This window comes from Triplophysa dalaica, chromosome 5 (genome assembly GCF_015846415.1).
Source record: "Triplophysa dalaica isolate WHDGS20190420 chromosome 5, ASM1584641v1, whole genome shotgun sequence".
Taxonomy (NCBI): Eukaryota; Metazoa; Chordata; class Actinopteri; order Cypriniformes; family Nemacheilidae; genus Triplophysa; species Triplophysa dalaica.
The window spans coordinates 24,234,553-24,250,960 of NC_079546.1; the positions used below are offsets into that span (position 1 = coordinate 24,234,553).

Genomic DNA, 16,408 nt, shown 5'->3' on the forward strand with positions numbered 1-16,408 from the left:
CAAGATGCAAGAAAAAGAACCCATACAACAGTGACACCTGATCTGTTCTTTCAACACAATTTAATAGCATACTTTCTGTTCAGCAAGCAGCTCCAACCTATAATAACATCATTTTATTACACTGAAAGAAAAGTGAAAAGTTAAAGCTACCAACACATTCTAACTGTCTGTTTAAATGTCATCAAATTCATCTTATTGTCCATCAGTCCTTCTCTACAACCTTCACTGACAGCTTCTCTCTCATCCCACAGACAATATACAACACACACAAGACATCACATTTCACTTGACATGTTTGTGGAACTGTAGGTCAATATAAACTATTTATTTTTGGCCAGTATAAGTTTGAAATTGTTGTTTTTAGCTATTATCACTTTATTGGGGAGTTCAAAATTCATTGACATTAGTTTAAACATTTATATCAAATCAATCATCTAACAGATATATGTCCACATACGCTATATTCAGTTATTATTGTGGTCTATCGTTTATTCAATTGATTAAATTAAATTAAATTAAAATTTGTATTAATAATGTTAAATAAAGTGATATAATATTGCATCATGACAGAGGATCATAGGTAATATCATCACATTACTGTGGGTCAACTGGCTAACTGACCTTTAGTTAAGCAACAACTAAGGATTAGCCTTTCAGTTAGCCAGCTGACCAACACTAAGTCTGATTTACCAAAATTATTTTATGGAACAGCCCTCTGATGTGTGTGTGTGTGTGTGTGTGTGTGTGTGATTCGACTATCAGTCGACTTTGGACAAGACGTGACAATTCTGATTTGACTATATACCCAGCAAGCAAAAATGTGTTCCTTAGACGTTCATTAGACCACTCCAATCCACGTGCATTACTACAAGTTAATGAGTAAAATCAGGTTGAGTTAAGTAATCAATCATCACTTTATTATTTCTTTAATGATGAACAGCTGCTGTTCACAAACACAATCAATAAAGAAAACATGAACAATAACCCTTACACTAACCCTTTCTCTCAACAGGTAGTGGTCTAGCTTTTGTTGAAACCAGTAACTTTGTATTGGCACCTAATGTATTATGGCTCCTGTATGAACTATCGCTTATTGCTCCTAAACTCTTTGTAAGTCGCTTTGGATAAAAGCGTCTGCTAAATGACTAAATGTAAATGCAATAAGAAGTCACCATAATAGTGTTTAGTGTTTCCTTTAGTTGGTCTTTACCCTTGATTTATACAAGAAGTTTGTGTATACACAAATTTAGCAACCAAGAAAAGAAAAAATGATTTAGTTTCTTGTTGTTGGGAAAATTTGCACAACTTTGAGTGCTGGTGTGTTATTTATCAGACATATATGTCCCTAGATTACATCTCTGTTTTAACAGTTTCGATGGAAACAGCAGCAATTTAAAAGTTCGAAACTTCCAAACATCAAGAATCAGCTTATGAATCTCAACAATGGTGACAAAGTTGAGTTGCATCTTTTCTTCATGCAGCAATGCATGCTGGGAGTCATGGAGGAGTTCTGTTCTAGGCTGTTACCCAAAATGCATTGCAGCATAAAGCTTTCTTTTATTGAGTGTCACCACTGTTGAGTTTCATGAGCTGATTCTTGATGTCTGAATTGTTCAGGTGATTTTTCTACTATTGGAATAGTAAAAAAAAAATCCTTCACAAATTTTTTTACCTCACCTAGTCATACAATAACAAAACACATCTGCATTTGACTATCATGTACTCTAATGCAATTACCACCTAAAGGGAAACAATCCATTTCACCTTCTGTCAAGGTGTTTTGAATGTACTTCAGAAACACACTATTACAACTAAAAACAAACTTCACATACTGAATCAAGGGTGAGACCCCCACTAAAGGAAACACTAAAAACTATTGTGGTTACTTATTATTATTTCTACTTTATTTCACTGATTACTGTTGTTATTTCATCATTAATGAGATAATTAAGTGATGATTGATTCCTTAACTCAACATGATTTAACTCATTAACTTCATGTGTTATTTAGAGAGACATCCAAAACACTAAGGGTGGGGATGAACGTGGACTGGAGTCGTCTATGGAACAAACCTTTTTGCTTGCTGGGTAAGCCTTAGTGTGGACACTCCTGGTAATAACTATCTTAAGATCCAAAAACCAACATTAACCTCTGATACGACCTCAAAATATTCACAAATCACACAAGACACTGAACAAAAGAGCCAAAATATATAATTTTGCGTACATATACATTTCATGACATTTCAGCACAAGATCACCAAATGTAACGATTGTGTCAGAATTCTTCAGGATCCACAGAACATTGTAAATAAATGTAGTTTATGAATATGTATTAAACAAGTTTGAGATGAGACAGTTGTATTTAATATTACCCCATCACCAAGAAACAAATTAAAACTAATAGAAAAAAGCAACAAACTGTGTATGACGGGTAGTGAAACACACACATGATTGAATGATCAATCATATCTGCTGCAGATGAAGTTGAGTTGTTTAGATTCAGGAAGACTGATCCAGAGATGACGTCCTCCAGATTGAACCGCTCCAGATCTCCCTTCACGCTCACAGTCGTCCACTAATGTTTCATTCCCCGGAGCCCAATTCTGATAACAGGCGATCTCTCCATTCACCCAGAACCAGATGCCCACAGAGCAGGAGTGACGTAACCCCAGCCACACGCTATCAGTCGAGGCCTCAAGAGCCATTTCTGTGGCCCAGAGCTGAATGTTCTCTGAATCAACTGAAACCAGATCCACATGATTCTCTCTGCAGTATCTCAAAGCTTCAGTCCAGCTCAGATTCTCCTCGATCAATATCAGCTTCTCTGAACACACAACACAACACAAACTCTACATGAGAACACTCAAATACAAACATCCTGTTCTTACAAGAGGTCGAGCGGTGAGCAGCTTCTTTAACTTGGTAAAGACCTCCCGTACAAGAGAGATAGGATTTTTGACGTATTTCCCTGTGGATATGACGTAGGATCCAAGATACTTGAATTCGTCAAGTTGTTCATTGTCACTGGAAGCATTCATTTTTTCTTGGGCAGTGGGATGATCAGGCTCGACACCCATTGTTTTGACGCGAAGCAACACTTGAATTGCACCAACTCTGCAGGCTTGTTTTCTTTTACTATGAATTCGTTTCCGTCTTTCGGGAGGTCTGCCGTCATTGCAAAATCGGGTCCTGGCGACTTGTTCCACTTAAGCTGTTCAATCCCTGTCACTACATCCGCTCGCATTGGACTTGGTTTTGGAAATTTGACTGTTTCTACCTTCACACTCTTGTTGTTGTGGAGTCTGCAGAAGTCCTTTTCCCAGTCGCTGGTGAGCTCAGTCTTTGAATTTGGTTGAGAGCCGTCTAGCATTCGGACATCGTTTGCTGCTTCAAAGACTTGCTTGCGGTTTCTCTGAGATTTTGTCGATTAGAGACCACATTGTGCGATACTCGTATTTTTGGTTTGCCAGTTCGAGAGCTTCTAGTTGAGTATTGAGGTCTGCCACTTTGTCAGTTTCTGAAAGCTGTCTTGACACTCGACTGTTTGTTTCTCCTCTAATCTCTCTATTCCCTTGATTGATTGCGCTTGAAATCTTCAAGTGGCTACTTCGGCTGTTTGGTCTTTTTCCTAGGACCTTTTCACTCGCTGCTACTAGCGCAATGTTAAGGGTATCTGCTCTTTGCTGTATTAGGTTCTTGGTGTTTTAGGTTTGACTCGACTTGCTAAAAAGAGCGGTGAATTGATTGCGAAGTTCCAGATCGAAATTCGCTTGTATGATCAAATCTTTCAACTAATCGTTCTGAACGGTGCACCTGGCTGCTGTTATCATGTTTGTTATTTAAGTATGTATTCATGCATTAGTTTGTATGTAATGTTTACTGTCTACTGTAATTTCAGTTATTCCTTCAGGGAAGCTTCTCTTATTTCATTTTATAAATGCAGTGAAGCATCACTAAACTCTACTCCTGGTGCGTTGTGGGTAATATCAGCCGTTTGAGTGTTCATGTATCTGCAGATTGAAATTTCATTGGAAACGATTGACCAACAAGTAATTTTAGAATACTTATGTCAGCGTTCTATGCTTTGGGACATACTAATTCTAATCAAATTAAGCATAAATATTGTCAATATATTACATGTTAACATTAAACTATGAAATGTAATAAATGACTCAATAAAAATAACCTCACCATCTGCCTCGCTCACATTCTCCTGTGTCCCATTATCAGCAGGAGTGGCTTCTGACATGGTGGAGTTAGGATCCTTATGGATTACTTATAAAACAAAACATTATAAAATTATAGAGACCCTGTGAATGAACTGAGATTTGAATAATCAAGAAACTTTTGTCACTGTTAAACTTTTATTACTCACCATCATGACACACAAATGGCTTAAGTTTACTGCAACCAGCATCATTCCACTGACCCCGAACATTCATGATCTCTGTACAGAAACCTGTAGGAGATGATCCACCATTAGGTTCACCAGACCTCCAGTATCTGAAGGCGGAGTCAGTGTTATCTGACCACTCCCACGTGTCTCTGAACAGACCAATCCAGACAGATCTCTCAGCATTATTAATGATGTTGTGGATCAGTTGATGGTCAGTCTGGTTCCTCACACTGGTCAGATCAGTATGATACTGTCTGCAGAAATTCTGAGCTTCTCTCCATGTTTTAGTAGAAGTGTAGATGATGTGACTCTTATTGCTCTCTGTTGAAAATAAAGCAGAGAGATTATTTGTCATCCATTTGAAATGTTTTTATTGATGTTCAGAGAATAAACTGATCTCAGTGTTCCTCATGTGTAGTTTGCTGTAGTTGACAGAAGAGTGAATAAGTCAAAGATCATTATTTCTGTTTCTTAACTGTTTATGATGTTTATTATTGTTGTCTTATGATCATGTTCTGTGTCTTAACTGTTTATGATGTTTATTATTGTTGTCTTATGATCATGTTTAGTGAAGTGAAGGTTTGCTGTCACTCACCATTGTAGCAGATAAATCTCATGTTCTTATTACAGTCCTGCTGACGCCATTTTCCATTTCTCATAACAGCACAATCACGTCGGTCATTTGTTGGTCCAGATTCCCAGTTCGTATAGTTCACAGGATCACCCAGAGACCACTTCCATTTATTAACACCTGTTTTCTTCAGTCCAATCCAGAAGTTCTTTTTGTTCTTCACAATGTTCTTCAGTTCGTTCATGTCATTGATGTTGTTGACTGTGGCCAGATCTGTGTAGTTGAGTGTTTTGCAGTATATCTGAGCTTCAGTCCAGGTCTTCTTCATGTTTATATAGTGATAGCGGCGCTGAGAGCATTCAGATGATGAACAGAGAGCTATCCACACACAGCAAGAAAACAAACAGAAACCATTCAATCAATGATAAAAACTGTTGATACATCAATGTTAACGGCATTGAATCAATATTACTAACATGACATGTAATGTTGAACAATGTTTGATTTTCCATTATGATGATTGTGATCAGTGTTTCTTTGTTTTGGACCTTGACGCTCTGTATACTTTCATTCAGTGTAGTGTTATTTGTATGCACCGTGGGTCTGAATGAGTGCAGATTTTTTATTTTAACACTTAATATTTGTTTTGTTGAAAGACACCATCATGTCCATCTTTCCTTGAGTTGTGTTCTGGACCCTTGACTTGTAGGTGTTGGATCATATGGTATTCTGTAACTGTGTGCTTTTGGCTACATTTATAATGACAGTTTAGAATCACACAGACATGAAGAATCAGTGTATGAATCTAAACAAAGGTGACAATCAACAAAAGGAATCATTCAAAGTCTAATGACCTTTAAATTAGTAATATTACGATCTTGAATGAGTCATTCTTTTTGAACAAATCATTAAGTGAATAAATTGTTCTCGTTCACGAAATGCACTGAAATCAGATTTCATAGAGAGTGTTTTGCCTTACTAGTCTTGAAAGCACAAGCCAAGAGTTTGAGATCTGACAGAGCACACGATTGGTTGAAGGTTCTGAACAGATACGCCCTTCATTGAACGAAAGAGCCTGTGTTTTGAGTCTGAATGAGAGAAATCTCCTAAGCACAGGAACTGGGTTCATATCTCAATTACTATTTGTGAGAAGATGCTATAACTAATTACTCTTGTAAAGTAATGTGCCCAACCCTCATCATCGTTTGCTTGAAAGAATATAAACAGCAGTTTTGCTAATCCTTCTGCTTTTGCTTTACAGTTTCACTCTCCAAGGATGAACATCATAAAGCAACTAAAGATTACAGATGATCCAGTTTGGATCCAGGATCACTTGTGAAGATTTCAGATGACACCAGCACTCACGTAGACTTCAGATTATGGCAAATATTATATATTTTTACAATAATGACAATATATGTATACAGAAAATGTTTACTTGTATTGAGATATTCCCATTTATTAGTCCACAAAACTCTGGCTTATAATGTGTCTCGCATCATTCAAATATTGTTCATTTACATATATTATAGACATTATACCAATACAAAGTGGGTTGAAAATCTGTTATATTATCCTATAATCATGTTTGTTATTTCTAACTGAACATGACTTGAAGCTGACTTGTATTATCTAAGAGCTATTGTGATATGAACATGATTTGATTCTCAGTGAGTCATAGATCCCTCTGGGTGATTAACATATATTTTTTGATTGTGATATGGAAACCTGCATTTTCCGTAAAGCTGCTTTGAAATTATTTGTATTTTATAAATGGCTTAACCCTTCATTAAGCTGGGATTTCCTGTGGTGTCATGTTGCAATCAAGGTTTTCTTCTTTCAAACTAAGGTTGTCATAATATAGGAATGCTGGAGTGCTATGGGAAGCTGTAGTTTTAGGAAACCATGGGAAAAGTTTAAAATATGGTTCCTAAAGTAAAGACATGGTAATTTTTGTATTTACTGTGGTTTTACTACAGCTATCAAAGTTATTATGGAGTAAAACTGATTGATTTTGTATTTATTGTCTTTCTGGAAATGCCGTAAAAAACATGGATAACGATTCATATGGCATCCATCCATCCATTTTCTTCCGCTTATCCGGGGCCGGGTCGCGGGGGCAGCAATCTAAGCAGGGATGCCCAGACTTCCCTCTCCCTAGACACTTCCTCCAGCTCTTCGGGGGGACACCGAGGCGTTCCCAGGCCAGCCGGGAGACATAGTCCTAGGTCTTCCCCGGGGTTTTCTCCCGGTGGGACATGCCCGGAACACCTTCCCGGGAAGATGTCCAGGGGGCATCCGGAAAAGATGCCCGAGCCACCTCAGCTGGCCCCTCTCGATGTGGAGGAGCAGCGGATCTACTCTGAGCTCCTCCCGAGTGACCAAGCTTCTCACCCTATCTCTAAGGGATCGACCGGCCACCCTGCGGAGAAAGCTCATTTCGGCCGCCTGTATCTGGGATCTTGTCCTTTCGGTCATGACCCACAGCTCATGACCATAGGTGAGAGTAGGAACGTAGATTGACCGGTAAATCGAGAGCTTCGCCTTGCGGCTCAGCTCCTTCTTCACCACGACAGACCGGTACAGCGACTGCATTACTGCAGAAGCTGCACCGATCCGTCTGTCAATCTCCCGTTCCATCCTTCCCTCACTCGTGAACAAGACCCCCAGATACTTGAACTCCTCCACTTGAGGCAGGAACTCTCCACCTACCAGAAGTGAGCAAGCCACCCTTTTCCGACTGAGAACCATGGCCTCATATGGCAAATAAATGTAAACTGAACGTCGGTCAAAAGCTTTTGTGTATTTGATCTGTTAAAATATGAATACCTTTTCACATTCTGTTGAGCATTGTTTTTGATCAATTATTGTGTTTAAGGACATTTTGGTTAATTTGATTTAAAGATTGTAAATCAGGGACGGCCAGCAAATATTACTGATAAAGCAGCAGCTCAGCAGTGGATCACCGGCAGAAACAATGAGCAGAAAGCCAGCGTTTCTCCACTGGTCTGCACGTCTTATGTTAATTGGTATCTTATCAATAAAATACAAGTTAAGAGCCCAAGTTAAGAGCCCAAGTTAAGCAAACACTGATCACAAGAATGGTGGTTTCATTCTATTTCAACATTAATTGCAGGTGAACAAGTGATTTTTGTCCAGTGTCATTTTAGACATCACCTGGACATCTATATCAGACGGTCAGAAGATGTAATTTACATTTATGCATTTTGCAGACGCTTTTATCCAAAACGGTGCATTAAACTATACATTTGTCTTCACTAGGATTAACCCATGACCGTTGCTAAAAACTTTCATTCTGGTTCCTCAGAGGATGTCTTTTGGCCTTTGTTTGGTGGATAACCCTGCACTAGAACAGAGTTTTCGATTCCAGTTCTGCTCCCAGAATGTTGTAGATGTCTCTCTGTATAAAACACCTGATTTAACTCATCAACTGCTAAGTGTGCTACTTGGGAAGGCTGATTTAAACATTAACTAACATTCTAAAACGTTTTGGGAGAGGTCCTGAAGACTGGACCTGACTAACTCTATATTAAAGGAAAGATGTGTCGAGTCAAGTTGGAGCTCAATCCTAGTGTATCGCATTTGGAGCTTTCTCAGATAAACTGATATTTAAACATCATCACACAAACATTAAACCAGAAATACAAACTCACCTATCACAAGAAGTCTGAAATATAGAGCTTGATCCATTTCTGTTGAAGAAACACATCAGATATTCATGTTCTTCTGCTTGTTTGGTTTGAAAGTATTTCTGTTGAGCTTGTCACAGTTCTCCATTGGTGTAAACCCAGCGAACAGATGTTTGTTCTACGAATGTTCCTGAGACGTTTCTAACGGTTTTGAAACACATTCAGGCCATGTGACATGGCCACTCTAAACTGTTTGAAGTTTCTGAACCATTTAACCTACGGACAAAAGTGGCATATTCTAAAAGAAGACACTTGGGTCAATCAGACAAATTTACCGTCAACATTCTCTGATCATGCAATCGAATGGCAACAAACAAACAACTGCAAAAAATCCTTTCCAGAAACATTTCCGTCATGCTTGTCAAAAGCCTCTTTAGATCCTGATAGAAATTGCAAGTAAACGGGTCTTAATATTTTTATGAACACGTGCTATATGTGGAGTGTGTACACTGTGAGATGGCCAGTGTTAAATCAACTCTGCTCAGAGTAGATGTGGTCCCACTCCACAGGGTGTTAAAGTAACAGTGATGTAGTGTTGAAGATAATGAGGTAATTAAGTGATTCATTAAGAGAAGATTAAGCTTTAATGATGAACACCTGCTGTTACCAAGCAGAATCACTGAGGGAATGAGTAACACAAGAACTAAAACTGATATCCAATTACATCATTAGACGAAATAAACTGAAAATAAAAGAAGACATTAAACGAGATTAAAACATTAAAACAATTTGCAATGACATCTTAAATATATCCGTGTAGTTGTTTTGTCTTAAGATGTACACTAGTAATATTTTCTGTAAACTATGTTTTTGACCCATCAGTTCTGACTTCTATCTCTTTTCCACCCTTTCCATAAAAAAATCTTAGCTTTCACTCCTGTCTTCATAAAATTACACTTGCTCCCTAAAGATGGCCATATATTAATAATTTAAGCTGTTAATCCTGTTTGTTGTTCACTGAGATCTTGAGAGATGTCCCGTTTTCTTTATCTTCAGTTGAGTTCATCTACTGTTATGATTGGACGTCAGTTGTAGTTCTTGTGTTTCTCATTGTTTCAGTGATCCTGCAGGTCATCAGCAGCGCACTCACATACACTGGGTTTATGGAGTGGGAGAATGGAAGGTAAACAGCTGGAAGCTAACTTTCCTCTTGAGAAAAAACGTCAACAAAGAGCTAAAAGCAGAATTCAAATAGTACTGCATTTCCACGAGGACTACCACTGCTGGAGTCAAAAAGTATGAATGATGATCCCTCTTCTGGACAGGTAGGAAAGTGATATGAATTGATCTTGATGGGTGATGAATGTTGCTTCCCTGCAAGCAATCTTGCGCTAGCACTTTATGGGCCCCCATCAGGCTGTCAGTGCAGGGCCCCCGAGAATCTGGTCACTGGCTAAACGTTGACCGCTTAGTTCTGGCCCTAGACGGGCAGCTCTCCCCTCATGCCCCAATATTGATTTGTTGAAATGATGATCACTTTTGAACCTGCTAATAATATTGAAATAATGTTGACATCCCAGTCAACACGATGATGTCACATTGATCTCACAGTGACGTCACCATGTGTCAACAGCTGAATCTCACTCTCTACTATCACACATCCAGCAACACAACACTGTTCTCATCAACATTTACACATGATTATACTATCATCAAAGACTCCTTTATCATTACTCAATATAACAAATGTGCACCCTAAAGTAAACACACAGTTACATCAGTCAGAGGAAGAGAAGTCAAACACTGTAGAGACAAGAGCTCAACTAAAGCAAACACTCTTCAACATAATGATGACTTCAAATGACAAACCCGTCACATCTAAACCTCGAAGGTCACAGTTTGAGCACACAGTAAGTTTGTGTGAGGTTACATTTTGATCTCTTTGAACTCATGGTGACATCACTGTGAGATCAATGTGACATCATCGTGTTGACTGGGATTTCATCAATCCACTATTAATATGATCATTGTTTAGTTGAGCAACATTTACAACAGTCAAAACACTAGTGCAGAAAGTTAGTGAAGACATCATTAAAACATTTCATATGATGTCAGTGGTTCAAACTTAATTTGACAAAAACATCTGTGCAAATTATAACAAAATATATATTGTTGAACATTTCCTCTCTTCAGTATCGTCTCTCGAGCGCATTCATGAGAAAACAAAGACACAATTTGAAGAAGAGTGAACATAGTTTTATATCAAGAGTTTGGTTTTGTGTGACATTATTCATGTTGTGTGTAGAGTTTAAAGAGAAGAAATCATAGTTTCATAAATAGTAAAATGTCATTTTATGTGTTTGCATATAGCAAATGTTTACAGATGTACATTACATCCCAATCATTATCGCTCAAACCCAAAACCTTTGGACCTCAAACACAACACTGACAGACTTCAATACTCGCTCCATACATGACAGACATTAACACAGTTTCAGTGAAATAAACATCTGTGTGAAAGTGAAGATCTGTTTCTTGATAAAGTTTCATTAGAAGTTACTTTCAGATGAAAATGTTTAAAAAACAGAATGATGAAAAGAACGATTTTAATATGAATGAGAATGTAAATAGTTCTTACTTTTCATCTCTTGTGTGTTTCTCTCGTCTATCTGCTGATGTTTGTCTCTCTGTGTGTGTTTATGTCATTATATTATATCTTCAACACCTCACATCATTTGGTTATTTCACTAGATGACTCATTTTCATATTTCACTTCCTCCTCTATTGTGTTTTAGTCTTATTTTCATATTTCCTTATTTGCATGTGCGTGTGCGTGTCATTCTGTATCAGTAATGTTTTCTGAAGTGAACGCTATACATTGACATAACATATACATAATTGATGCCGCTCTGTGTTTCTTTAAATGTATTACAATGTTCATATAAAATGCTATGATTTAATTTGAAAGTAATATGTTTTTATGTAATATTATATGTGAATGTTCTTCTACTTTAAGGGGTGATTTCATGAAAAACAGACTTTTATCAGGTTTAAATTCTAAAATCGGTTCTCTAGTGCACCTGCCAACTCAGAAAACGTGAAAAAAGACCAATCATTCACTTTTCTATGAGAGTCTATCTCTGACTGTAAGAATGTAAACTTCTTATGTCCCCTTGTCTAAACAATATTCTACGGTTGAAGAGTCTAATCGATGGAACACACAGAGTTTCAGGCCTGGAGACAAAGTTTGACACAGACACAAGTGCTTGTTCAATCAGAGTCCAATGTTTATTGTTTTCGGACTAATATCTATAAGTTTAAACCAGGAGGTGTCATATAAAACCACCAAAGCAGTGGAAAATCACCAGACGTTCTGTTTTGTCTATTCCTCCTGAACAATCAGATATGATCGTATTTAATATTACAATAATAAAACAATTCTCCAAACAATATCAAAACAATTGTCCCTAGGCTTCATTAGGAACCTTGAGATGGAGAACAACAGATACTTATATCAACATAAGACAGCATGACATGATAGAACTTTCAACGAGGTTAAACAACAAGAAAGTAAGGCACATCTAATATGAATGACTACATATGATATATGAACTTTGTATTAAACACAGATGCAATATTTGTAGAGGACAGGACGAAATCCAGATTCTCACAATGGCCACTTTCAGACCAACGGTCTTACAAGCAGTCCTGTGTCCCTTTAAAGAACAAGGTGTTAATACAAAATCTTTAATAAAAGGATAGTTGCATTCGCGTATTTTTGTTTGGTTTTCCTTCTTTAATATTCAGAGTCAATTGAACTATTAAAGACATTTGTTTTGGCATCTCGCAGTTACCATCATCATTTAAAATCATGTCTGTTGTAAGCAGTTAATTTCTCTCTAATTTTACTTCTTAATTTAGGATTATACCAGTGATTATTATACTTATTAGGATTAGAATAATCGTTGTTCTACGCAGTCTACCTGGCTGCCTGAACGGATGCCATGGCCTGTTAGGTTCTATCATTTAAGAATTTAAGAATATCTGTGCCAAACACAATAAGGGCTTTTGTAAGTGTGCACGCAGTATAGGAATTGATATCTAAGAATTCCATGGAAATTTGCACTAAGGATAACAATTTTTCTCTTTTTCCATTTTAGAATAGAATTTGGCCCTCAATGCCTTTTAGGATAGAATTTGGCCCTCAATGCACCTCAGGGGAAGCTACAGAGTCAGCACTGTTGGCTCAATGGGCCTTCTATCTTCTTGCTTTGGGTGGCCCCCACCTCACGAAAGGTAGTTCTTTCCTCAGCTTAGTCAGTGCTTTCTGCACCCTGAGGTGTAGTAAGGTGAATACCCTGAGATTCTATGTTAAATTGGAGCTTGTCTGCTCTCCTGAAGAACACAACTTCAGTCTGGAAGTGTGTATCCACTGTGGCTGGTAGTCCGTCAGAACTCCTGTCCGTGTGACGGCAATCACAGTCGCTGGTCCGTGGTACTTTGGTTCTCCAACCTTTGTTGGCTTCAGATTCCTCACCAGGACTTTTTGTCCTGGAACAAAGTTATGAGTAGGCTGCTCTGAGGGAAGAGCAAGGCACAAAGAAACATCAGCACATATAGAATTTAACTTTTCGACTAGGGAAGTCATGTAGTTCTCCTGGATCACCTGAAGATCACCTAAACAAGAAATACCAGACCGGCCTTTGACCCACGGGGTCGGGAAAGTTCTACCCATTAGTACCTCGAACGGAGACAATTTTGTCGTGGAAGATGGAGTCATTCTTATTTCTGCCAAGACTGCGGGCAACAAATCAACCCACTTTTTCCCTGTTTCGCGTACAGCTTTTGTTAGTCGTGTTTTAAGTGTTCGATTACATCTCTCCACGACTGTTGCACTTTGCGGATGATAAGGAATATTAAAATGCCAATCAATAGACAACGCTTTTGATAAGAGCTGTGTTACTTTTGACGTGAACCCCGTCGCTTCAGGCCACTTTGATAATCGATCAATAATTACCAAAAAATATTTTTGATTTCCTATCGGCGTCATGTCCGTAAAATCAATTTGTAAATGTTGAAAAGGAGCTTCCGGATGTGTCAATGCATCGTGCTTAGCTGATTTGTGTGGATTTACCTTGAGCACATGTTAAGCATGCATCCAAAACAAGCTTTGCTGTTTTATATGAACATCGGCTATACAATACAATTGATTAATTGCTTGAACTACTTTTGCACAACTGGTGTGAGATAACCCATGGTAATGTATGATTAGGATAATTAACCCTAATTTCGGTAGTGCTATTCTACCCTGTGTTGTTTAACTTTGCATTCGTTATGTGCACTGTCATTGCAACATGTGTTTCATTTTTTGGATGAAATGGTGATTTAATCTGATCTTGGGCTGCTGCCTTTGCGGCTTCATCAGCCCTTCTGTTGCCTAAAGTCTGTTCATCCTCCCCCGAAGCGTGCCCCTTGACCTTTACTATGGCCACTTCGAGCGGAAGCTGAACTGCTTCAGTCAACTGTCCTATCAGATTTGCATGTGCTATTGGTTTTCCATCAGCAGTTTTAAAACTTCTCGCTTCCCACATTCTGGCATAATGGTGAAGAACACTCCAAGCATACCTGGAATCAGTATAAATAGTTACTCTCTTCCCTGTCATTAGCTCACAGGCCCGTATTAATGCTATCAACTCTGCTGCTTGAGCCGAATTGTAGTCTAAAGCAAATGCTTCTTTTACCTCTCCTGAATCGGAAACCACAGCATAGCCACAAAGGTAGACACCGTCAGAGGGCTTTGAACAAGACCCATCAACATAAATATGTTCTCCCCCTCTAGGGACGTATCCAACAGATCGAACCTAGAAGAGTAAGAGGTGGTCAGTTCAAAGATGCAATCATGAAACCAGTTTCATCCCTGAACAGAGACCATAACAAAGGGTTAATCATGGAGTCTACCCGTGTAGACATGCTGCCCCCGGAGACAGATACCCTTGCTTTTATCAGTCCAGTTGTAGGCAGAGGATCGACGGATGCCTGTAAACTAGACAGAAAGGAAAAAACAACTTTGTGATCAGTAAACTTAATATCCATGCCTAATTTATGCATCATATCACGACCTAAAAGATTTAGTGGAGCACCCGTGTTCTCATGTTTGCTCGGTGGTGCGTGCTACTGTGTGTGCGTCTCACCAGAAATTGGCTTGCGCAACTGTCTGCACTCTCGTTTGTAATGGCCCCTCCTTCCGCAATGAAAGCAGATTATTTCTGACTTCTTCCTTTGGCTAGGATGCGGCAATTGTGGATTTACAGACGTTTGTTCAATGTTCCTTTTCCCTGGATAGACTATAAACATGGCATTCTCTAAAGCCATATCATGCAAGTTTGAAGTCGTTATTCTGATCAATTGCGCTTGTTTATGATTCATGTTATTTAACAAAGTGTTAACAAACAGAGGCTTTATGTCATTATTCAATGGCAATTTAGAATCTTCGATCCATTCATTCTTAAAACACACAAAAAGTATAGCAGCTGAGTCTCTCTTGCTGCCTGTTTCAAAAGATAAGACCTGTTGACTCCCTAGACATTTATCAAGAAACACTCTTATCTGTCTAAAAATATTTCAACATCTGTAAAAGTTTCCTAAACAACACATGTGGGTTTACAAAATGGACACATATTTACCCGCTTCCTGTGCAGAAGGCAAACTTTTACAAATCGCCTCCATATCAGACATTCTTAGCGGTCTCTCATTTAGCGTGTTCCCAGCTCTTACCCAAACCATTGAATTTTGAGGGTTTGTACTTACATTAGGTTTATCAATTAATTTTTCCGGTTTTATCTCTTTTGGTTTTATCAACAGTGATGGTGCAGAGGGAGAAGTCTGTTTTTGGCAAGGGTTTGTGTATCCCGGCGGCTTTTCTAATGGCCACCGGGTTTAATTTGCATACGCAACAATTTTTGTTTTTTCAGGACCCTGGTCCCAAACCTTTTTCATGTCTTTCCATACTGCATAAACTTTATTCATGTATGGATAATCCCATATTGGGTTTTTTCAGGACCCTGGTCCCAAACCTTTTTCATGTCTTTTGCCAATAACATACACTCATCAGAAAATGAACCTTCCCTGGGATAGGGAATATCAATTTTCGGTTTTATTCCCTCCGACCATCCTGCGAGATTGCTAACATATGGATCTGTATAAAATCCCTTATAATTTCTGTAAATAAATGCGACTGGCGTTTCGCCCGGCAGTGGCCTCGAAACAGAATTCCCCATCTTACACAAACCCGGCGGTGATAAGACAGTACAGTACAGACAAAACAAAGAAAAACCCTTGTGTTCAATCGAACAACAGTTTCAACAATACTGCATGTATTATATTGTGATCAGAGGGGGATATTTACCTCACCGTCCTTTTCTGACACCAATATTTCAATACATGCAGTAACAGTGATATCAATAATATCTTCAATTTTAACTGTAAGAATGTTATCTTTTAGAATAACAATTAAACAGATTATGAATTCTTTTTATATATATTTTTTGTTTGTTTGTGAGTAACAAAGCCTCCTCAAAGCCAACACTTCGATCCCAAATTACAGTGTGATCAAGACTGAATTAACCATTGATATTTGTTAATAATTATTTTACTAATTACTGTGGCCAGCTTCACTGGTACAACAATGGGAGAATCAACTCCCACTAACATGAATTTAAACACACAAGAATCCTACAGGGTAAGCGTTAGATTTCTGTAAGTCATAAAGAACTGTATAGAAAAACACTTA

The 16,408-nt window shown here is 38.3% G+C and overlaps 1 protein-coding gene across 1 annotated transcript; it reads right to left on the bottom strand.

The window, feature by feature from the left end:
• Positions 1-2,291: 2,291 nt before the first annotated feature.
• LOC130421151 (macrophage mannose receptor 1-like) lies at positions 2,292-11,290 on the bottom strand. Its single transcript, XM_056748885.1, has 6 exons — positions 11,258-11,290; positions 8,644-8,682; positions 4,994-5,347; positions 4,378-4,719; positions 4,194-4,277; positions 2,292-2,826 (listed from the first exon to the last, which is right to left on the bottom strand). The coding sequence occupies exons 1-6, from the start codon at positions 11,262-11,264 to the stop codon at positions 2,462-2,464; spliced, it is 1,191 nt and encodes a 396-aa protein (XP_056604863.1). The 5' UTR covers positions 11,265-11,290; the 3' UTR covers positions 2,292-2,461.
• Between the last annotated feature and the right edge of the window lie 5,118 nt (positions 11,291-16,408).